Source organism: Rhinopithecus roxellana, chromosome 18 (genome assembly GCF_007565055.1).
Source record: "Rhinopithecus roxellana isolate Shanxi Qingling chromosome 18, ASM756505v1, whole genome shotgun sequence".
Lineage (NCBI taxonomy): Eukaryota > Metazoa > Chordata > Mammalia > Primates > Cercopithecidae > Rhinopithecus > Rhinopithecus roxellana.
Window position 1 is genome coordinate 29,057,692 of NC_044566.1, and position 25,259 is coordinate 29,082,950.

Below are 25,259 nucleotides of genomic sequence, written 5' to 3' on the forward strand. Positions count from 1 at the left end.
GACCAGAAATGTGGCATTTTAATTGAATAACTTCATACTTCCTTGATGATTGTATATTTAACATAAATAATGTCCACTTGTCACATTTATATTTCCTTTAAACAGTCAATTAGTATTTAACGAATTAGTGGCTGTACAGTGAAAAATAAGATAGTTGTTAAAAAAACACAACCTAAAGTTTATTGGTTTTGCTTGCGTAATAAAAAATTAGTGACTATAGCCACTTTAAGCAATCAAAAAATCCCCCCAGGTATATAATTTTTTACATTGTTATATTACAGTTTTATAAAGTTAGCTACAGCATACCCATGTTTTGCTATAAACTGTATTCCTTTGGCCGTATGTAAGCTATCAATACTAAAAGGTGTTTGAACATACATCCACATTAGCAGTGGATAATAAGGGAGAAAATAGGTTAAAATCTTTTATAAATCTTTTGAGCTGTAGCATTCATGTTAACAATAATTTTGTCTGTTGCTATATTAAAGTCCTTAATACTAGGAAACATGTTTTGAAGTTAAACAATAGCACCTTTTTCTATCTTGGTTTTGAGTATGTAAAGAAATTATAATTGTTTCTTACTTATCAGTATGTTAAAATTTTGAATCAAACTTTTTTTAAAAAGCCACTGAATGCAATTTTATTATAAATAATGCAAGTATGCTTTTTGTGTGCAGTTTCAAAATTTGGTAAGATAATTACAGAACATGATACTGACATGGAGAAGGAAAGGGTATCAGGATATAAAAATTCAGTACATGGTAATAAAAATAATCTAAAATTTAAATAGAAATAAAATATATTAATAAACTGTGAAAATATTAGTGATTCAAAGTTAATTTAAAATTGCAAGTTTAAAATGTCTTCTATGATAACAGGCCTCTGAAAAAATGATTGGGATGAAATTAAAAAACAAGTTTGTGGGAGATTTATAAATAGAATCCACATGGCATGTGAATTAATTATTATTGCTCTTTCTTTCTGGCCACATTGTTGGGTTTTGGTTAACTGCACCATCACATTCGATATTGACAGAAAACAACATTACTAGCTTATTTCCAACATGTGGCCCAGTTTACTAAAAGAAAAAAAAAAGTAAAAATTTGGGCATATTTTAAGACCGAGTTAAAGCTCTTGGGCCCAATTTATTTCTAAAGTCACTCTGAGAACATTGCACTGTGTTTTGCTGGAACAAAATCAGGACCTTTTGCATTGATGTGACGAGGCAATGACGAACGTTAGGCTAAGAATGGGAATCTGTCCCCATGAGTTTCCTCCCACCCCACCTCATTTCCTCTCTCTTCCGTTTTCTCTTGTACATACTTTCACACACATCTCATTCCAAGCTATTCTAAGGCACTTTGCTTAGAAGATTTAAAAATTAGGCAGGAATGCACAAAGCTAAGAGGTTCTTACAGTCTCAAAAAGCAGTTTTGCCTCTAAATGAAAGAAAAGCACCACGTCAAGCACACTTTTCTATTGGCTATTTACAAAAATAATACAAAAATTAGTAATAAGTTTTACAGGTAGCTGTTAAATGTACTAATCTGCATGATTTGAAAAAATAGTGTTTTAACTACAGCATTATACATATGCTAGAAACCATTTTAACTACAGCATGGGTGAGAGAGGGTGCTGCCTGCCCTCTTGTCATGTGGACACTGCACCAGGCAGTTCACAGTCTCTATTATGAGGTCACTGGCATCTCTCCATCGTAAAGCTATGAACACAGGGCCCGCCCTCGTTTAATCGTCTACATGCAGTGTATGTAGCTAAGTATTTACGGATGACAAAACCAAACAGAGTTTAAGCTACAATAGTGAAACAAGAAGATTTTAATAATCCTGAAAAATTTGTCGATAGTATTTTCTTCATAGGCTATGTGAAGGACAGATTCAAAGAAGTCTTTTGGGGTAGCCTTTCAAACATTCTATTTCTCTTTGTGAGGTTTGATCTTATCTGAATGTAAAGGGTGTAATAATTTTCTTTTTAAAAGTATTATATTTTAGATTTGGCTGACACATGTGCCAGTTTGTTACATGCTGCGTGTTTGTAACATGTTGGTTACATATTGCAGAATGCTGAGGTCTGGGCTTCTAGTGAAAGGAGTGTAATGATTTTCAAAAATAGCCTTGCCATTTCAGTTACTCCCTCCTGATCATTTAAATGTTTCTAGTGTTCAAAAAATACAGCAACTAAACTGCTATCTCATTTGCATCTAATTACAGTCTGATAATAGTGTGATAATATTAATTAAAAAGTTGTTTTAAAGGATTTTAAAATTTCAAATCGAGTAATTTAAGCTTCATTTAAAAGTTCTGTTTTACAGTGACTTATTCTTCCTTTGTATCAGATTCACATTGATTTAAAAATAAATCTCTTAAATAGAAATTCTGAGTGAGCTCATTTTTAAGCCTAAGGGTTGTGTGAATATCCTGGAAATTATTAAGAGCTATGTTGAAGTGCTAACCGTAAAAAATTAAGTGCTTTCACAATGAGGCTTTCTTAATTCCCACTGATTTTCTTTTCATGCTGTAAACAGTTCATAAAATGTCATATGTAGCTATGAGTATTAAAATAATTACACTTAATATTTTAATAGTGTGCTGTGCAAATACATAGTTTTCTGTTTTGTTTTGACAAATGTTTCATTTTGTTTTAATGACTTCGGTCCAATATAAAGAAAATGAAATACAGTGAATAGTTCTTCTTTCAAGATGAGCTGTATTTATTACTGGAACGGAAGTTGTCATATCCGTGATCATTAGCTTTGAACTTTAAGCACGACTGCTTTTCCTCCAAGGACTGTTTTTCTTCAAATGACTGGCACCAGCAGCATAAGCATGACTGTACAAAACAAAGTAACTCATTATATGTTAACATCAGTCACCTTTCTCAGCTCTTCCTCCTCTCTAGGGTTCTGACTTTCTTTGCATAATTAGGAATTCTTGGGCCCTGTCTTTCGGTGCTCTTTTATTTTCCCTCTTAAAAGAATATAATCACAGAATTAGCATATGATAATTTTTAACTAAAACATGCAGAGAGGAAAAAAACTACATAGTTAAGATTTCTCATAAAGAGAAAGCCACTTTTAATTGATATTTACTCTTGGTTATTTGATAAATATTCTTAATATTTGATGAACATGTAATTCAAGACTTTTCCCCATGAAAACAGAAATATATGCACATACATGAAATAAATAAATTATACACATGTATATGTGCATGTGTTTGAGAATGTGAGTATATTTTAGTGAGACTGTACTGTATGTATACTCCATAACCTTGTAGATACTTTCACACACATCTCATCCCAAGTTATTCTAAGCCACTTTGCTGAGGAGATTCAACCTGCTTTTTCTCACTTGACAGTGACATGAATATCTTTTCATGTCAATGAATTTAATACTGCTTTCCTATTTTTTCAGCCATGTATTCTCATGTCTCTTTTCAATATTGTTAAACAATAAGGTTATATAGTACAAAAGCATCTCAGTTTTCTTCATCCAATTTTTTTCTTGAAAATTTTTAAATATAAAATTTTGTTCATTCTGTTTGTCTTCTGTTCATTCTATATGTAAAAGAAAATGGGAAGTCCATGATTTTATGTTCTATAAAATGAGGGTGTTGATCCTGATGGAAGTTCTCTTCCAGCTCTAAAATTTGAGTTATGAGTGGGCGAAGAATGATATAGGCTGACTTAGTGTTTACATGGGAGCTACATTCTCAGCTTTCCAGTAATGAAATACCATGGACAAATGGATGATTTTTGTATTAGGGGAGGGGATATTTTATTTCATGTTAGATTGTTGAAGGAGTGAATGAATAGAAGGATGATAAAATGCAAGTAGCTGAAGAAGGAATTATATGTATTTCACAGTGAACAGCACATCACTGTTATACAAAAAAGGTAGAAAGAGGTAAAACCTCAACTATTCTTTTGTTTACCTTATTATTCTCATAGTCCATGTGAAAAAGGAACTAATTTAGTTACCATAATAATTGCAGCTGCGAAGTTCAGAATCTACCAAAAACAGGGAACAGTGTCTTTAATTCATGTTTAGCCCTTATTTTATTATGTGATGCCTATCAGACATCAATGCATGTAATTTTCATTACTTTTTGGTCAACGATTCCATGAGTGTAACTGATTGGCTGAGGCAGTAGGGAGTGGTTAATGAGAATTTATAGGCAAAAATTAATTTTAGTGATCTATAAGCAAAAGTCATATTTAAAAATATCATCCATGATGTAATAATAAAAGGGAAACTATAAAATAATTTACTAAATCTGTCTGGATAGATATATTAATAGTTTTGAAAGCTTATATTTGAGCCATATTACAAAGAGCTTTTTATTTTGGGATAGTCTCTTACCTTAAAGCAGTTTTTGAATCTTTTGCTCACCAAATACAGAGCAATTGGGTTAATGCAGGAATTCAGTGAGGCCATGTTGATGCCAATATAGTCCAATACCAAGAGAAAGCTGCAACAAAATTACCCAAAATGTGTCTGAAAAATATGCTGTTCTGAACATGTATTCATTGTAGACTTCTGTGCTTTTGTAAGGAAAAAAATACCAATATACCATTGTTCTAAATTTATCACTCGTTTTTGATAATAGTGATTCTCTGCCTGTCTCTCCCTCTAACTCTAGCATCTCTACTGACTTTCCTCCATTTCCTCTTCCCAGGCCCAATTCTTCTCTTTTAAAATAAAATCTCATTTGGAAGTACTGAAGCTGGCTGAAAAGAAATAATTTAGAAATCGTGTTGGAAAATTGGACCTGACATTTTCCACCTTGGCACTCACTCATCATCTTGACGACTCTGATTCTCTGTCCCCAGTGTTCTTTATACCTCCCCTTCCCTGTCCCTCTCAATAGGACCTCAGATAAAAATTGGCAACCTCCCTGGCTTCCTAAGGGTTATAAAAATGGTAGTTTCTCTTTCTGCCTATAAAACAGATTGATGGAAACACTTCTGAGTGGCATTTGTTTACAAAACCATTTCTAGTTTGCCTTTCTTACCTCAAAAGTTCACATCTGTTGGGATCATTCTGATTATAAAGAGTGAGCTTCAGAATCCTGCTGAGGTGAAGGGGAAGCCAGCAGAGGGCAAAGACAAGGACCAGGCAAAAGACAGTTTTGGCCACTTCCCGTCTCTGAAATAAATCCATAGTTTGACCCTTAAAAGATGGCTCATTATATTTATAGCATTCTCTCTTCTAAAACATTTAATATTGTCTACAAAAAGTCAGCGGCATATGTAAAAACTCAGGACACTGAGCTTTATATGGAATAGTTAATGTGAAGTGGAACCGAAGTGACTAGAGATTCATCTTTAAAAAGTTTGGATTCGGCCGGGCGTGGTGGCTCAAGCCTGTAATCCCAGCTCTTTGGGAGGCCGAGACGGGCGGATCACGAGGTCAGGAGATCGAAACCATCCTGACTAACACAGTGAAACCCCGTCTCTACTAAAAAATACAAAAAAAAAAACTAGCTGGACGAGGTGGCAGGCGCCTGTAATCCCAGCTACTCGGGAGGCTGAGGCAGGAGAATGGCGTGAACCCGGGAGACGGAGTTTGCAGTGAGCTGAGATCCGGCCACTGCACTCCAGCCTGGGCGACAGAGCGAGACTCCGTTTCAAAAAAAAAAAAAAAAAGAAAAAAAAAAAAAAAAAAAGTTTGGATTCTCCTTAGATCATTTTAGATTATATAGAATATCTCTAAATAAATAATATAAAAATATTCTTTGTCTATTTAAAACTACCAGAAGCAAGAAAAAGGAAATATGCTCTGATATATAATAATTTTAGTTTATCATCATCATTTTCATATTCATAATTATAATTTCAATCATGAGTTATCAAATATTTGTATTTTCTTACCTGCTTTAGGTGATCATTTAAAGCAATCTGCATGCCACTTTTCTTTCTCAACATTTCACAGGTCATCAGGGTATAAAAAAATGCAGTGATGGCCAATGGCAAGCAGAAATAGAAACTGAATAGCCACCAATCTTTTGCTGTCTTGTAAAACTAGGGGGATGAGAGAATTTTTATGATTAATACTCCTCTGTAAGAAAATATTATATAACAAATGTTAAACTTTAAAAAAATTAATCAGGGAATGATTATCTTCTAAATTAGATCCAGTTTATATATACCATACAGAATCTTTCAGGCCACACTTACTGAACAAATAAATAGTCATGTTAAATAAAACCCATATTTTCCCAAAAACATTTCAGTTCTCTAAGACAATGTGTTATAAGCATGCACAAAAACTTAAGTAGTTAGGCAAAATTTGAAATATTTGGTAATTCAATGTTTTGTCTTCACATAAGCAAGTTATCCTCAGAGTATTCTTTGTGTGAAATATAACACCTAAATATGTAAAGATAACTTGGTGTTTAGATGAAGTTCTCACTTTTTAGCAAGTTTGTTTAATGGGAAAAACAGATATGGAAAGGTCTAGGTTAACCATTTAGCTCAGTAACATATAAATCTAACCTCACAAAAAGATAAAAGCTGCTTTTGCCTTATGTCATATCTCTTATTCTTTTTCTTCTCTGTTATCGTTTTCATATTGCTTTAGATATATCTGTGTTGGAGAGGAATTTATGTAATCCAGGCAGCACTTTTTTTTCCTGTATATATACAGTTCATAAAGTTTTATTTAGTCTCCTTATATATACAATAGAAAACAATTATTGGGAGTAGTTAGGCCAGCCCCCTTTGCATTAATGCCTCTTAACTCATTCTGTTTGGAAGAGCCTTTTACACTCAGGATCTATCTTCTGGAAACCAGCATCATCATTCTTTTTCTATTCCCGGATCAAATGTTCTTTAATAAATGACCAGGATGAAGAGTTTCTTGCAATGGCAGCTTTCTCTTTGGCATCAAAGACAAAGAGAGGGGAGTCTTTCCATTCAGACTCCATCCATATCAGGATGACTTCTATCTGAATATTTGCTGGACCATCCACTCCTCTGACAACTATTATGCTATCTTGTGCAGATTACGTAGTAGCTGTCGGTCCTGATGGGACTGTAGGATACAGTAAATTCCTCTTCAGAGAACCAATACGTCAGTGTGTTCAGCTTCCCTGTTCTTTATTCTCCATTTTAAAGTTTAACTTCCTCGTTGTTTACATCTCCTTGCCCCTAGTTTCAGTAAACAACCACCTCCTAGCCTCTATCACCTGCTCTTTCCTTAGTCATCCTTAGTCACCTGCTCTGTAACCATCCTTCTGCTGAAACTACTCACCCCACCACTTCAGCTCGTACCCCTGCTCTCTCTAAAATAGCCAACTGGAATTAACTTAGACTGTGCGGTCCAACCCTACCTAAAGGGGAAAGATGCAGCAGTAGGAACTAGCTGCATCAGGGATAATACCCCATCCCACTCCCCTGTCTGGTATGCTCTCGCCATTGCTCCATTGTGAGACGCACCCTTCTATAGAAGTAAATTGCCTTGCTGAGAAACCTTTTGCTTGAATGCTATTTTCACTTTGTGGCACCACGCATTTTACTTCTAACATGGCTTTGGGTAGAAAAGCTAGAAATTCACATCAATTCTTTCATGTGAACTTGGTTTATCCATGCCACTGACAGCAAGGGGATTCTTAGAGAAGTAGTGATCTACCTTCTTGCCTCTTGAGTCATTGGTCACCATAAACCCCACAGTGCTTGGATCTACACTCTTGATTTATGCCAAGGACAGTCATAAATCAACAGTTTCCCAAGGAGTGGGGAACAGGAGAAAAATAGCTAAGTAGTTATAAGGCAAGAGCAGAAAGGAAAATAAAAAAAGTAAAATTTACCTGCATGAAAGCTGTCTTCTGAACAGGATGAAGCAAGCAGATTCGCAAATAACTTCCTTTGTAGTCCATCGTAATCATATCAAAACCTATGGCTTCAGGGACAGCCAGAACCACAGAGACCACCCAAATCAAAACAATTTCTACTGCTGTCCATTTTGGAACCCCAATTCCTTTAATTCTACTCCAAGAAGCAACAGCTCGATATCTGGAGATAAAAATAGAATTGTATTTTAAGCTGGCATACCTTAGTTTTATTGAATTGCACAGTTTATTTTCTAAGTAACATGCAAAACAATAGTATAGCATTCAGAATATTCTTGGCTTAAATAGAAGCTTCTACCTGTCAATACTCAGAGCACATAGACTCAGCACAGTGATTCCCACGGAGGCTTTCTGTATGAAAGGTACCAGCTTACACATCTCAGCTCCAAATGGCCAGTCCTCTGCCAGCAGCTGCATTGAGGAGACATGAAGCTCTGTTAGGGGGTTTCATAAGATGCCCTCTGAATTGTATCACTTGTGGAGCGTAATTAACATGCAGAGTAGGATAAATTTTGGTTGTCATTCTTTTTCTTATGGACTACTTCTTTGAAAAGCACCATTGTTCGACATATGTATGGGACAGGAAAGTGTGTTGGGATTGATGAAAATGCAGCCAGTTTATAAGAAGTCACTATGCGTGTATAGTAGCTTAGAGTTCAGCTCACCTCATCAGAGCAAACTTGGGCCATTCGCTTAGGTTCCTCCTGAAAATTGACCCTGTATACTGTCATAGAGTCTTAAATGCCCAAGTCATGGCCAAAGCAAAATATAGGTTAATTAAAATTGATTGATAAATAGTCCTTAGCTGAAGAGACCAGACTTCCCTATTGAAGTAGTACTCTATGCAGAACAACATGTGCATTCATGCACTTGTTCTTCACTGCAGTCAGTTTACCTAACTGAACAGTCATTCAGTTGGAGTAGCTATGCAGTTGCTCGAACAGCCCAGGCATATTTCTTCTTAGGGCTTTCACTCTAGGTCCTTCCTTATCTTAGAAGGCTCTTTCCCCACAGATTCACCTGGTTAAGCCCCTTATCTCCTTCAGGTCTTGCTCAAATTTCATCTTTTCAACATGACTTACCTTGAACACACTATTAGATACCATAACTGGTCAGGCATCCCTATCTCCCTACTTTCTTTTCCTTTTTATCCATAGTCTATCAATTCCTGTGGCATATCACATTAACTTATTTGTTTGCTTAGTTTTTTTCTGTCTGGATCCCTGGAGTGTAAGACAGACTATGAGCTCCACAGCTGCCTAGACCAGTGCCTAATGCATAGCAGATGTTTAATATTAACAGTGCTTGATTCATAGACTCTAAAATATAACAATGACTGGCTATATAAGGAGCAAGAAGACATAGTTATTGCTATTTTATATATATATACACACATACATAGTATGTAATATATATACAGTGTGTATATATATACACATAAATATCTGAGTGTAGACTACGCAACCATGTATTATTAAATGTGGTTATTTTCTTTCTTAGGGCGATGTGGTGTGTCCCACACTGGTAAATGAATCACTTTAGGTAAACATCTGGATCAAATGTTCATACGGTTTTGAAAATAAAGAAAAGTATTTCAAATCCATGGGTCTTAAAAATATTTTGAAAAACAACCTTCCAAAAGTGAAAATTATTTTGAGACACAATGGAGTCTTTCCATCCTTTCACTAGTAGTGAAGACTCTACTGAGTTTGTCAAGCTGGGTTGATTGTTCTATAACTAGAATGACGTCAAAGGCTAAAATGTGTGTCTCATAATGAATTTGACTTGGAGATTCAACATAGGACCAATTTCATTTCTAAATTAGATATCAAAACTTATACAGACATGTGGGACAAAAATTGGCAGACTTATCATATATGCTTAATGTAGGATCCTGAAGACCTACAGAGCCAGGCAGGCAACACAGAGAAGTGGAGGGTGCCAGGTCTCAGAAAGTCATTGGTGTCAGGAAGATGATAGGAAGTGGGGTGGGGTCTGGGGTAAACTTTGTCTGAAAGGAGCAGCTGCTAATAGACATCACACACTTTTTTCTAAGGGACCCCAAATACAAAAATCTCTTGATTTTTCAAAAGAACCCAGATTGGAATTTTTATATGAATCTCACAATTTATTAAAGTTCAATTCATATTTTTTTAAAAAAAATCTCAGATAACATTGTATTATCAAAATACATCAGTGAGCCATCATAGCCTCTATCTTGTGACTTCTGGGTTAATCAACTGACTCATTAATTATTCTTGTTCAGTCATTCATTCAATAAATATTTATTGAGCATTCACTATATGCCAGACACCATTCTGAGCACTTCTGCTCACATGGAGTTTACAGTCTAGTGAGGGAGGCAGACAAAAAACACATACATACTTAAAATGGTGTTAAACAGAGGCTGTGATCATATTGAGTGAAGGTGAGATTTGAGGTGTTTTCTTTTTTTTTCTTTTTTTTTTTTTTTTGAGACACAGTCTCGCTCTGTCATCCAGGCTGGAGTGCAGTGGCCAGATCTCAGTTCATGCAAGCTCCATCTCCCGGTTTTACACCATTCTCCTGCCTCAGCCTCCTGAGTAGGTGGAACTACAGGCGCCCGCCACCATACCCGGCTAGTTTTTTTGTATTTTTTTTTTTAGTAGAGATGGGTTTCACCGTGTTAGCCAGGATGGTCTCGATCTCCTGACCTCGTGATCTGCCCATCTCGGCCTCCCAAAGTGCTGGGATTACAGGCTTGAGCCACCGCGCCCGGCTAAGGTGTTTTCTTGATAAGCTTCTCAGTGAGGTCACCCTGAAGAGACAACATTTGGAGAGGGACTTGACTGAAATAAGACAGTAAGCCATGTGAAGAGCATGTGCAAACGCCCTGAGGTCAAAACAAGCCTGGTGACCTGGAGGTACAGCAATGAGGCTACTAGCTACTAAAGGTGGAGAAGAGTGACCCAGACCAAATGCATGGAAAATGAAGTTGTAGAGGGAACAATTTAAATGCTTTTTTGAGGGAATTCATTGCAAGGTTTGCAGAAGGGAAATGGTATGATCTAACATATTTTTCAAGAGATCACTGTTGCTGCCCAGTGTAGAATAGAATGTAGGGCCAAGAAAGGAAGCACTGATGAGAACTAGTGGTGAGCTGGACCCTGTGTGCCCCAAGACTGAGGAGAGTGGGTTATAGCCTGTATTCATTTTAAGGGTAGAGCTAGCTAGCAGGACTTGCTGATGGGTTGGACACTTGATGTGAGGAGTCAGGACACACACAGAGGTTTATCAAGTGCATGGTGAAGTCATTTACTGAAATGGGGGAGACTCGGTGCACCACAGGTCTGAACCAGCTTTGAACTCATGTAGCTTTAAAAGAACTGCCAATTACCCTTAGAAATAAGAATAAAAATTATCCAACTGGTTAAAAGGATTGTGCTAGAACCAGCCAGGTATAACTTATTCAGACAATATTCTACTATTGATGACTTCTCCCTTCAAAACATGAAGCCTAATTTCCCTGCCTTTGAATGTGGATTGGACTTAGTGATTTGCTTTTAATGCATACAATGTGACAAAAGTGATGATGTGTGATGTCTGAGACTAGCTCCTAAAGAACTGGCTTCCTCTCTCTTGGGTCACTTATTCTGGGGGAGGCCAGCTGCCATGTCATGAGGACACTCAAGCACCTCTGTGAAGAAGCCAAATGGCAAAGAACTGAGGCCTCTTGAAAACATGAAGCACTAATTTGCCAGGTCTGTGAATAAGATGATCCTCCAGCTTTAGTCAAACTTGGACGACTGCAGTCCCAGCCAGGATTTTGAGTGTACCTTCTTGAGAGACCCTGAGCCAGGGCCACCCAGCTAAGCCACTCCTTAATTGCCAAACCAAAGACGCAATGTGATTTAAAAAATATTTACTGTTTTAAGCCACTAAATTGTAGGGTAATTTGTTACTCTTCATTAGGAAACCAATATGCTTGCAATTGGTTGCTCACTTAAGTGAGTAATAGATCCATATTTGAACTCAGATGGTCTAGAGCCTATGCTTACAACCACTATAATACCTGCCCAACAGTGTTTTGAAGGAGGTGATTGTACAAAAAAAGTTTAGAATTAAATCAAATATTATTTTTTAAACCTATAGCTATGTGTCAAATCGTGGTATAATATCTAGATGCAGAGCAAAATCTTCTGCTCACCTAGTGCGATGGTTAACTTTATGTGTTAACTTGACCAGCCACAGGTTGCTCGATTAAACATTATTTATTTCTGGGTGTGTCTGTGAGGATGTGTCTGGAAGAAATTAGTATATGAATTTGTGGACTCAGTACAGCAGATTGGCTTACCCTAGGTGTGTGGGCATTATCCAATCTGCTGAGGGTCTGAATAGAACAAAAGGCAGAGGCAGAAGGAATTTGCCCCTTTTTCTTCCTGCCTATCTGGAATGTCTCATTTCATCTCCTCTGGCCCTCAGACTGGTTTCTCAGGCCTTTGGACTTGGATTGAATTACACCGCTGGCTTTCCTACATTTGCAGCTTGCAGATGGCCGATTATGGGACTTCTCAGCCTCTATAATCTCATAAACTGATTCCCCATTATCTATTTATCCGTCTGTCTGATTACTTACCTACCTATCTACCTATCCCTCCATCTATCTATCCCACTGGTTCTGTTTCTCTGGAGAACCCTGACTAACGCCCCTAGTTATTTTATTCAAATAATGTTCAAACATTTGGATATTTTAAAATATTTTATTCTGTCTTAAATTATTTCCAAATATGGTAATATTGTTATCCTGTAGGTACCGCTATCAGAAGAATCAAGATGAATGAGCGTCCAGACCACTGAAGGAAAAGAAGTCTGGCTGATGAAAATGAGCTCTGCACTGAATCCAGGCCATGTTTTGAGGTTTCCATTGTTTTTGGCTCAGCCTAGAAATTGGATTATTGCTCTTCATACCACTGGAGGCCTGCAGCCCAACCTCTGACCCAAGCTATCACAGAAAACAGGGAAACACAAACTGAAAATTGTAACAATGCTCTTCAAGCTCAACAGACAGATAGTCAGAAACGTAATCACCATGGAGAGATTACAGTTTTCTAGTCTACACTTTTGAAGGGAAAGAGACTGCAAAAAGAAAAAAAAGAGAGAGAGAGAGAGAGAGAGAGAGAGAGCATTAACCTTTATCAGCTTGCATTTCGTGCTTTCAATTCAGAACTGGATGCTATTGGTTCTGGAAGGCCACAGAAGATGTGGGAAGAGCATCACTGTTGCTTCCATTATTTTGTAGTGAGAAGAATGGCTTTGGCAAGACTCTAAATGCTCTTCATCTAAAAAGCTTACCCTCTGCCTCACTGATCAGAAGGCTTTGTGGAGACCCAGCAAAGCCTGATACTCTGTGACAGAAACCATGCCCAGTATTGATGTTCATCTCTGTCATCTTAATGGCCTCTAGCAAGAAAGTCTTTAGGCAAGCTATTGCTTGAAACTTATCTAAAATATAAAGGTATCCATTTGTTTAATGCAAAAAACGTCCCAGGTGGGGAAAAACTATGAAGCTTTGCCAAAAAAAAAAGTTCACTCTCAACCAAGAAGACATCTTTACAATTTGGTGAGAGATTGTTCTTAGATATGGGTATGATTCTTAGATATTCATTTCTTCATCATTCTTTGGGAAAAATAACAACATCTAACATCTATAATCTGAAGTCTAACGATACATCTTTCGCCACTGAAAAGGAAATGGATTCACTTTATTGCAAGAGGAAGCAACTCTAACTTTAAACCCAGCAATAACACATTCCTTATTCCCTATTTTTAGTTTTTTCTTTGGACTTTACCCCATTAAATTAGATAACTTAAGGGCAAGGTCTGAACAGTGAAGACAATTCAAACATGTAATCAAAAGGTGTCTCTCTGATCGCAAAAAGGGTGTTTAGAGTTCAATATTGACACTATGTCCCTTTTACATAAATTAAAATTTTAAATCCTGTTTAAAATTAAGTTGAATATATGTTGCCTAACATTTATAAAATATGAACCAGTTGGCAAATACTCACATAACTGGCACTGCTTTTCATATCGTGATGTCTCATCTAACTGAATAGCTGTTGTTAGTGTTTAGTCCTGCTGGCAATGTGGTGTCCATTTGACAAAATGATAGCCTATGTTTGTGCTGACCCATTTTACCCTAAGGCTTATATTGCTTCTCTAGAACATTTATTTTGGATGATAAACAGAAATAAATAAACATTAGATTGAGAAAAGAGGTGACCATACTGGCTAAAAGATTTCTGCTCAAGAAAGACCATAATTTTATAACTTTACGTAGGAACAACTGCTTGAGAAAGAAACAAGGCAAGATAATCCAAATAAATTTTTCTACTACATTATAAAGTCATTTTTATATTATAGTTTAAAAAAATTCTAAAAGGATAAATAGCATGAATAGGAAATAAATATTCTTTATTTATTTGAGGATTTTGTGAAGTGGATCCTAAAAAATCTCTCCAACTGGGGGATTTACATTTTTCATTTCTCTTTTTAATTAAAAATCACATACTTGAGATAATAAATGAAGAAAAAAAAATCCCGTTAACACACACCCCTATTAATGCCAAGAGGAGTCAAGCCCCATAAAGTCAAGAAATGCCAAAGTTAACCGTCTTGCACAAGCAAATGTTCACTCGCCTCATTAAACATACATAGCATTTTCTTTTTCTATTTTATTAAATTACAAGTATACACTGAGCTTTAACTGTTTATTTGTTTCAGAATATTCTAAAACATTTATAATGCCTAGCACAGTGCTTGGCATATAGTGGTCACTCATTCAATGCTTGTTAAGTAACGATCAACGGATGAGTGAATGAATGAAGTTGATCATAAGGCAGAAATCATCTATGACAAAACATTTGCCATGCGTCTTTCAGTTCTCATATTCTCCATATATTCTTTAGAGAATTGACATGACTGTATATTTACTATTTATATTTTCTAGTCCTGATGATCAGGTCTTCTTGGCACATAGAGTCAGAAACTCTAGAATTGAGGCTTGAGGGTGGGCTGTACTCTCATTGGAGTTCCGCTCTTCCATGCAGGCCGGAAAAGGTAACAACAAAAATTCCTCTCCCACCCTCTCTCTCCTACTCAAAACTTGTCAAGGCAGTGACTCATATAAAACAGAACCTACTGTTTCTCACTATATAATGGGATTCTATGAAGAGCTTTAGTTGTGGAGGGGATTGTAAGTTTCTTGGAAGTAGATGCAGTAAACATACGGACATTATAAGAGATGATGGTTTTAGAGGATGAGTGAATGGTGTAATTAAGAGGACAACCAAGGTTACTTTGCCAGACTGCAGTCTATTCCATCCTGTGATAAATTGTGAACGTTTCTTTAAATGACTGGCATTATATAAATGTTTTCACAGTAAGCGTCAAAAAAGGAAAATAATGGAATGGCTGCATTTGACAACTTTAGGAAAGGGTGTATTCTGTTTTTATCTCTGTTTCCTGTAGTAGTTAAGAGTTTTTTCTGTGTTTGAACTAGAGTTTTAATGAGATAGGGCACCTTCATTCAAGGACTTGCATGCCAGAACTCTTTCTGTATTGGTACATAGAGAAATAGTTCAAAGTAAACTTTGAATTTGGAGTCAATATGCTGATCAAGTGCATGGAATTTTTTTTTTCTTGACATACAGTGCACCTGTGCCCTGAAGGACAACTATAAATTACAAGTTCTACCCTGCATCCATCAAAATGTACTTAATCACTTAAAGATTAGACTATGTGAGTTAGAAATATGTGGGTCAGAAATAATGTTAGCTTATCCCCCAGGGGCGCCATCTCAATAGATTACAATATGAACAGTGCCCCCTAGAGTTGTGCAAGGCAACAGTTCTGTCTATGGTAATCTATTTCACACACATCCACAAAACAGAGGCCTTTTCAAAGCTCTGGAAAGATTCCTATAACTTGCTGAAATAGAACAGTGGCTTATGAAAATGAATTAAAGTTCTTGAAACAAAATCTCCAAGAGAAACAAAGAGATAGAAAACAATTTTTAAAAATATTTCTTAAGAGAAATTGAAGTTTACCTCAAATATATTTTCCTACCAGAAATTTATTTCTAAGTCTGTAACAGGCCAGGAAAGAAATTGATTGTACTCTTTTATTATCTAAATTTAAAAATATATCCAAAGTTTGAGCTTTAAAACTTTCACCAACATATTACATATTTTGAAAAGATCCAACTAAGAGAAATAACAAACCCCACTCACAAACCTGGTCTATTATTAGTTCACTTATCACTGATGACATCTGAAGAAACTGAAGAATGAGAACCTGAACGCCTCCTGGCTCAGAACGAGACTTGCAAACTATATGAATTCAACAAACCCTATTAAGTAACTTCATGCCATACCTAAGCCTAATTCTATCTGTGGAATATCTTATGGGAGACTAATAAGCTGTGATCAGAAAATGTCTGATTACTATGGAGTCTGAAAGCCCATTAAAATTGTCTGAAAACACTGAGCGAGCGGGAAGAAGACAGCGTACAGTGTAAACATTCTGAGGATAGTTTTCCTCCTTTCCGGAAACTACAATGAAACTGAAGAAGAGAGAAGTAGAGAAAAGACACAGGTCAGCAGGCATGAGTGCAGTTTTGAGCCTCAAAAGTGGAGACTTGCTTGAGAAATGCTTCAATCAATTTTGTTAATAAATTTCTGATTCAAGGATGATCCTCTTCTATCTTCTCCCTTCACCCTTTCTCCTCTCTCTCTCCCTCTCTCCCTCTCTCCCATCCACCACCATATTTTGGCCATTTTCTTGTTCCTTTACATTTTCACCAGAGGCCTTATAGGGAACGATAAATAACTCTAAAATAAAAGCATTGGAAATAATAAAAAGTCTAAAATTAGAGAAGTTGTATACCCACACACCACATCCAGCTATCTCCCAAACATAACCAACCTCTTTTTAACTGTGCAAAGTTCTGAAAGAGAATGTTTCACATCATAAATTACATCTTGAATCTTATTTCAGCTCAGGCTTTATCTGTCAACACCCTTTAAAGAACTTAATCATTTATTAGCATTTGGCATGTTTCTCTAAAAATAATCAACTATAGCATATTAGCTACACAGAGATACCCTTATATGGTTTTCTTTGTGAATTGAAGAACATGGCTCCCTGGCCTGGAGACAGCAGGGTCTTGGCTACGTTATCCTTTTGTACAACTATGGAAATACTTCAATGTTGAAAGACTCATTTTAAATGAGCAAAAGAGAAATGTAAATCTTTCGATAGATAAGCCTTACCATACTGAAAGAAAACCTTACCTTGACATTCATAGAAGCTTGGATTTATGGAGTGACCAAGTGGCAGATCAAAGGCAAACACAAGAAATATCATAGAGTTGAACCTAGGGAAACTTTCACTGCCCAAGGCCAAGTGCTTAGTGACCATTTTGTCACAGAAATCTGTGACCAACATGTGAAACAGTGAACTGGGAATATGAAGTCTTGAGTTTCTAGTTCATTTGAATTCTGCTATCAACCTGTTATCTGACTATGACCAATACTTCAATACAGAAGGAATCAAGCTTTCCTTTTTTTTTTTTTTTTTTTTTTCCATTTGGGACATTGCTAAAAATATGAGTGGAAAAAGCCCACTGTTCTTATGTTTTATGTGTAACATCATTTGTCTGTAAGCATTTGTATAGTATTAACAGTTGCAGCCACTATGCTAGATGGTTGTCAGGGTATTTGTTGTATTTGTTAACTGATTCCAGGTCATTCAAGCTAAAAGCCTGACTCTTTATTAACAAGTTTTAAAAGTTAATACTTTAAATGTGCTTAGTTATTGCTCCTTAAAATTATTTTGCTTTGCATAAATAAACCTCAAAGGTATACAGTTTCCACTTTTGGTTCAGAATGCTTATGCGGTAAAATATCTTTAAATATTACTAAAATATTTCAGTTACTTGACTGGAAATGAGAACATTGTTATTAAATTGGGAGAAATTAGACTCCTCTCCCAATGACACCCTTACTTCTTGTGTTGCTATATATGCATATGCTTCAGTTTACTGATTGGAAAATTATAACTTCAAAAGTTGGTGGTGTTCCATCAACTTTTACTTTTAACTACAAAACTAGTTAATTATACATAAACTTGTTAAGTACCAGAAGTAGTCTAAGATAGGATAGTGCAAAAGGTAAATTTGTTCAGAAAGATAATCCTGAGTGTGTCACAAGCAGAAAATGTCTATTACCTGCCAAGGTCACTTCACTCGAAACTCATTTGTGGGTTCAGTGAAGCAATTCTGCATTTTGACATACCAGCATTTTAATGTTATATGTACCCACCCTTAACTAGTTAAACGTTAAAGATCAGCAGTTTTGCCTTCCAGAACTATGAATGCAGCCTCTTTGCCTCTAATAGTAGCCTACAGTGCTAAACTGTAAAACCATCTAGAAGCACTCCAGTGGGTCACCAGCCTAATTTTTAGCTCTCCATCACCACTGGGCCCCTGATTACATTTGGATCCTTACCGAACTCGTTAATGTGGATATTGGTATTCGTCTTACCAGTTTGCACGCAGGTTTGTTTTTAAATGTAATTTCTTTACACATAAAGGAAGCTATATTTGAGAGCTAACTTCATTAACTCAGTTATCCATGTAAATATAACACAAAGGGAGTTAATAAAATTCAGAAGTAATTTAAGAACTCATTATTTGCTCAAGAATTTTTAACTTCTCCCTAACCTACAACCAAGTTTTGTTAAATATCATTCCCAAATCAACTAACCAACCAAACAACAACATAAACACATTGATAGCATCCACAAGTACACCCGGCTGTCTTGCCTTTTATCCAGCTTTGATATCTATGCTTCTGCAACTTAGTAGTGGAGTGCCAGGCTCTCATATGAATGATTCTAGATTACCCCATTTATTTTAGGATATATAGGAAGGGCACCATAAGTAGCTTGTGAATAAGGAGAAATTCATCCTAACATCAAGCACTGGCTTTTGGTTCTGGTGAATATGTAGATGATGTAAATATTAAGCATGGTGGCCCATATACATATTACAGATAAACATTAATATGCATTTATATCCATATTGAGATATTATGTAAAATAGGGATTGAAACCAAGAGTACAAGAATAACTTTCTAGCACAATATGGCAATATCTTTCAAAATTTTGACTTAATACACACATTTCGACTTACTAATTTTAGTTATAAAAATTTACCCGTTAGATGTAGTCACATGTGTGCAAAGTCACATGTACAAACATGTTGTTTGTAGTCATGTTTGTCACAACAAAAGCTGGAAAACAAAGAATACTCAAAACGCACATACACACACATACACACATTTTAATAACATTTATCATTTGCTTGCTATGTGCCATGCCCTGTGCCAAGTGATAGGCATCTTTTTACTTATATATCTATATATTCTTATAAAACTTAACATTTTAATGTATGTACATGTATACATGCATATATATTTAAATAAATATCTCCTTTGGATGCTTGAAGTTTTCATTTTTCATCTGGTTGGTGTTGTGTAACGTAGGCATAGCCCCAGTGTGTGCCTATGAGAAAGGTAAGCAAGGCTTATTATTTTCTGCATTTTTACATGAGTTTGAAGTGCTTCAGCAGCCTCAACTTGCTAAGTGTCCTCAGACACTTCCCTAGCCTTCAACACAGGATTTCCCCCACAACACAGGAGACCTGTGAGAGTGGTATGATTCTACTTAAAAGTTTCCAGGGACCCAGCTCCTTGAGGCAGTCCAGGCAGATCAGACATGTTTCCCAACCCTTTTCAGCTTTCACTGCAGCAACTCCAGATAAAGTCCCACCAGTTTCACAGCCTGAAGACTGTAGCTTCCAATAAGTTATGACATTTTGTGATTTGCCAACTTTACTGAACTCTGTATTTACTAAACTCCAGATTAATGGAACAGATTCACATTGACATTTCTTGGCCTCTGGGCCCTTAGTATGCCAACAGGAGGGTTGGAGAGTTTCATAAACCTGCAGAAATTGTGTATATTGAATTCTCAAAGAGAATTATAAAACACCACCAAGAAAAATTAGAAATCACTGGTTTCAATTCAAGCCTCTCATATTAGGATATATTAAATATAGCCTTCATAACTCATTTAAATTACTTTTTTCTGAATGATCATACCTGACTACTCTGAAATTCTAAATGAATTTTTAAAAAACCATGTTGCCACAATTATTTAGGAAAATAAATGGCTTTTAACTAGTTCTGGATTATCTATTTTGGTAAATTAAGCCATTAGAATAACTTCCACTGATATTACGCACTACAGACCAGGTGAAGGGGGTTTCAAGAGACAGAAATCCTGACTCAAATTAATTTCTGAAAATGTTTACTAAGTATTCTACTGTGGGATAGCATATTATTTGCCACATTTGCACCAAATGCTCTCAAATCAGATCCTAAAACAATACTCAAGGTTGGAGACGACAGTGCAGTGCCTGAGCATGCTTCGTGCAGTGGGATGGGGTGGACCGCAGGGTCTTGGGCTGGATGGTCTGGATTCAAGGCCCAGTTTCATCACTTTGTAGTCGTATGACATTAGACAAGTTACTTCTTCACCTCTCTGACAAGTACTTTCCCTAGATCTAAAGCAGGAATGATAACGATACCTCCTCTACAGGATTGTTGTAGTGATTTAATGAAATAAACCAAGTGCCTAGTGCATCATAACTGGTAGCCATTATTATGATATTGTGTCTCAAGCTAAACCTAAGGCCACAAGGTAGGATTCAATAATGACGACCTTAGTGATGGGACGTAATGTGATGAATGTGTTTATGACCAATACAGGTTACTGGATGAACAGATTTGTAATGACTCATTAGCTTATTTCAGAAGTAAAAACACAGTCATGTTAAGACTGGATGGCTTCAGGGAAAAGGATGTAACTTCCTAGGGAAATAATAAGGAAGTTTGAAATGAAAAGGAAACTGTGTGACCTCTTGGGGAGTCAGAAATTCCCTAGTTTATCACAAATACTCATTTAACCAGACAGAGGAAATAAGATGGTTCTGGAAGAGCTGATTTCTATCTGTCCTGGAGGCAATACATCAAAACTAAAAAAATGTTCTCAATCCCACCTTTTGCACAGCACTTCAGCTTACTGTCTGATTTAGAAAGGTTTCTAACTGGGCTAGACATGTGGGGTTTCCTGACCCCACAAACAGAACTTTCATAAAATCCTGTGCCAACCCAGCAAAACTAGATTGTAATCTCCCTTTGGGAAGAGATCTTGTTAGATTTATTTTAAATTTATCACAACACCTTGTACTGAAAAAATTCTCAATTCAGTTTTGATGAATTGAATTGAAATTCCTTTGCCAAATTAGAATGGGAAGATTTAGTTTGTGGAACGTCTTAAGAAGTAAAAGAGTCGCTTCGGACCCTCATGGAATTGTGACTGCATTTAGAGATTCCATTTCAGCTCATACCAAGTAAATCCTCACAGTTTATCAGAATCAATTGCCACACAGGATTTTAGGATTTCTTCAATTGATTCCCCTATTTCTGGGAGTGATTCCCTTTAGAGAAAACTATATCTTAATCCACTCTCACCGCTAAGCTTCAGAAATGTTTGGAATTCCCCTTAAAATATAACTATTGGGTTAGGATTTTTAGAGATTCATGAATGGAAATTTACAGGCATGCCTTATGGGAACTACTCCTGCCAATAGGTCAAAGCATCCCCTACAACATTTCCCAACTTTACATGCCCTTTTTTTACCCTTGTACTGAAGTACTGAAGTCAGGGCTAGCTATAGGCAAATCTGCAAAGTACAATTTCATTTCCTTACATTGTGATTGTGTTTTTATGTGCAACTTTCTATTGCTGTTGCTGGGAAAGTTTTAAATATTTTCATGTGTCTTTGAAATTTTACAACTGTTTTACTTAGGCTGCTTTTTTTTTTTTTTTTCTTTTTAACACCATAAAACTTCAGTAGGTGGGCACTAGCAGCCTTATTGTGGAATTGAGGAAACTGAGGTCCAGAGGTGCCGGGATGTGTGTGGAGTTCCAAAGCAACCTGGACAACCTGGCTCTTTGTGTGTTTCTGCTGACACCCGTGGTAATCACACAATAATGTTAACTACTGAAACCCTTACAGATTTTGAGTGCTCCTTGGTCTTGTCTATGAAATAATTGATGGGGTGCCGTCATATGGCTTGCACTTTGGAACCTGACAGATTTGGGTCTGATCCCCAGTTCCACCTCTCACTCATTTACTTTGAGCATCCTACCAGTCAGGTGTAAACTAAATGTAATATCTACTTGTGGGCTGCTGGAAGGAATAACAGAAGTAACACATCTCACCCAGTCCTTGGTCCACTGTAGATATCTAATGCAGAGTAGCTACAGTCCCTCACAGCAGGTGAACTGTGTTTTTCCTACTCACCAGTCTGGATTTCTTTCTTCCAGGCCATTTATTTCCTAAAAACCTACTTTGTATCTGCTACTTTCACAGTCTTCCAAGACAGTGCTTCCCAAAGTTAGTGGGCATATGAATCACCTGAAGATCTTAAGATGCAGATTCTAACTTAGTAAGTCTGGGCTAGCCTTGCATTCCTAACAAACTCTCAGGTAATGTTAATGCTCACTGTCCGTGGACCACACACTTTTGACTAGAGGATGTACCCCATTAGGTGCACTTAAGGACTAGATCCTTCAGAACTAGTGGTTCTCAAACTTTAGATTTCATCATAATTACACAAAGGGCTTGTTAAAATACAAATTACTGTGCTCCACTCCAGAGTTTCTGATTCAGTAGGTCTGGGGTGAGGCCAGAAAAATCTTTATGTGTACCAAGTTCCCAAAGTGATACTAACGTTGCTAGACTGGGGACTACACTTGTCCTAAGCTTAGCAGAGGGCTACTGGAGACCTGAATGGAATTTTATGCCAATGGTTACCGACTTTTATGAGTGGACATACCAAATGGAATTTGGTTCCAAAGATCACTGACTTTTAGGAGGGGCAGAGCCTTAAGAGAGAGCTAAAGGGAAGCTCCTTCTACAAGCTTTCTCATCTGCCTTCTCCAGCCAGGCCCCCTTCCTCAAGCCCACCATGATTTCAGCAGGCGCCCTTTACCTTGTAGACATTGATAGGGATGTCAATGACGATGTGCAGCAGGTCTCCCAGAGCCAAGCTGGCGATCAAGATATTGGGACCGTTTCGCATGCACTTGTTCTTGTAGATAATTCTCAGAAGTGTGGAGTTCCCGATGATCCCTAGCACGAACACAAGGCAGGACACAACCGTGTTGATGTATTTGAAAGTCTCCTTGATCTCGATGGGTCCTTGGCACGGGGGAGGGGAGATGGTGCGTGGCGGAGATCCCGCCGTCCTCTCTCCTTTAGGCACCTCCGCAGGTGCCAACGACCGCGCCAGACTGGCGTTGGAACCCTTGGGCCATAAGGTCTTAGTGGGTGGCGTCATTATCTCTGCGGTTTGCAAAAGCGGAGTGGCCCTGGCAGGCGGGAAGCCTCTCTCCTCTCCCCAGATCCGCGACAGGCCGCAGGCAAGAACCAGCGCAACCAGGGCGCGTCCGCACAGACTTGGCGGCGGCTGCATGCTGCTGCCTGCTCCAGTGGGTGTCCGGTGGCCGCTCCGCAGTGTCAGAGCCTGGAGACAAGCAGGGGAAGGAAGACAGGACACTCGGGTCAGTTACCAGAGCCACGTCTCTGCAAACGCTAGTACTGCCCGCAGCCTCTCCGCCAGTATTCATGCGCAAAAGTAATTCAAGTTTGCGCGCCGCGCCAGTGGGGAACTTGGCCCTCGTGACTCGCCAGCGCGGGTCGAAACTCCTTCCCAATGCCCTCTCCGCTGTTTTTCTTCCCCAGCGTGGCCAGGAGGGGGTAAATAATATGCAGCGGGGCGGGGCGTTCTGGAAGGGGTGTGCCGGGGGTGGGGGGAGTGATGGGGATCCAAGGCAAAGCCCCGAACTCTTTCATGTGCCGGGAGGAATACGTACACGTCTTAGTTAAGCGTGCGTGGGAACCGCGGAATTAAGGCACCTAGAGGCCAAGGGCTTGTGTCAACCTCTGCATTTTGCCCCGCAGGGGAACCTCTATACCCCGCGATTGAACTCGAAAGACTCCTCCCGGCGGATGAAAGCCGCTACTCCCTGCTGGCTGAGCTACAGCTCCCCCAGCGCGCCCAGGAGTGCGCCCGAGATTCGGAAACTCGCAGAGACTTCTCAAGTCAGCAGGAACTTGGAAACCGCTGTTCCCTCCCAGTGGCTTCAAACACTCACGCTCCTTCCTTTACCTATCCTTATTTTAATTTGCCCTCTCTATAGGTTTTATTTTTATTTTTTTAAAACCCCAAACTAATAAGCCAAACCGAAGCCCCAGGATAAGGTTCAATCAATGATTTTTAATTCAGCACCAAGCCCGAATGTTTACCTCTCGGATCTGACAAACCAGATGCAGAGCGAAGAACGGAGACCACCTTCCCGGGACGCGGAACCCAGCTGGGTTCCAGCCTGCTCTGGGAGAGGAGCACGCCTCCCTTGAGCTGCAGGCGGGTCTGGCTCTGACGAAATCAATGAGAGAATGCCAGACAGTGTAGCCTCTGGGGTCTCTGCTGCCATCAAAGACAAGTACTTTTATTCATTCATCCCTTCCCCATCAATCACCGCCAGACTCCTCCCGCGCCTTCCGACCCCGCTGCAACCTTTCCCCTTGGGCTATGCCTGGACAGCATCAGTAGTAGCTGCCCGAGGGAGGGGGCAGTCCTCGTCCAGGGACAGGTCTCAAAAGGCTGTTTATTTGTTAGAGTTCTACGTTTTTCAAATGAACCCAAATCAAGGGCAAGTCATCACGCACCATGTGACACCCGGCAGCTCCAGACTAGAACAAGGCTCTGCACTGAACGTAATAATTGAACTTTTAATGCCAAGTGTGACTTTTCTTTCAGGTAAATGTTCCGCCGCTGTGATATTTAAGGTTGGTTTGTGGGCGCTGCTCTTTGCTCTGCTTCATTTTGCTCTGAAGTTTCATTTCAAGCCCACATTAACCCCCACATGGAACACCTCGATCTTTTCTTCCCAGGTCCTCTCACTGCCCCAAGAGAGGATTACAAGTACTCCTCATTTTCCCTAGTACAGCTCTTCTCCTCTCTTCCTGCCACAGTGTCAGTGTTAGGTAATCTCAGGGATTTTTATACTGTACCTATGACAGACTTGATGCTTATCGGAGACTTGAAAATAATCAGAAAGCTGCCATGCAAATTCAACATGATATTTATTTACCAGACAGAGCAATACAATAAGGTCTTTCTATCCATTCTTGAGCTCCATGTTTACAGCAGAGAG

At 38.1% G+C, this 25,259-nt stretch overlaps 1 protein-coding gene across 2 annotated transcripts; it reads right to left on the reverse strand.

The window, feature by feature from the left end:
• On the reverse strand, positions 1-24,712 carry EDNRB (endothelin receptor type B). 2 transcript variants are annotated; one of them, XM_010360530.2, is made up of 8 exons: positions 24,349-24,712; positions 23,033-23,566; positions 8,167-8,279; positions 7,827-8,031; positions 5,890-6,039; positions 5,031-5,164; positions 4,379-4,487; positions 1-2,847 (listed from the first exon to the last, which is right to left on the reverse strand). In XM_010360530.2, exons 2-8 carry the CDS (start codon positions 23,513-23,515, stop codon positions 2,713-2,715), a joined length of 1,329 nt encoding a protein of 442 aa, XP_010358832.2. In that variant the 5' UTR covers positions 23,516-23,566; positions 24,349-24,712; the 3' UTR covers positions 1-2,712. The 2 variants fall into 2 exon arrangements, with proteins under 2 accessions (XP_010358832.2, XP_030777967.1); XM_030922107.1 differs by lacking the exon at positions 24,349-24,712 and adding an exon at positions 23,916-24,336 and having other exon boundaries at positions 92-2,847.
• Positions 24,713-25,259: the final 547 nt, after the last annotated feature.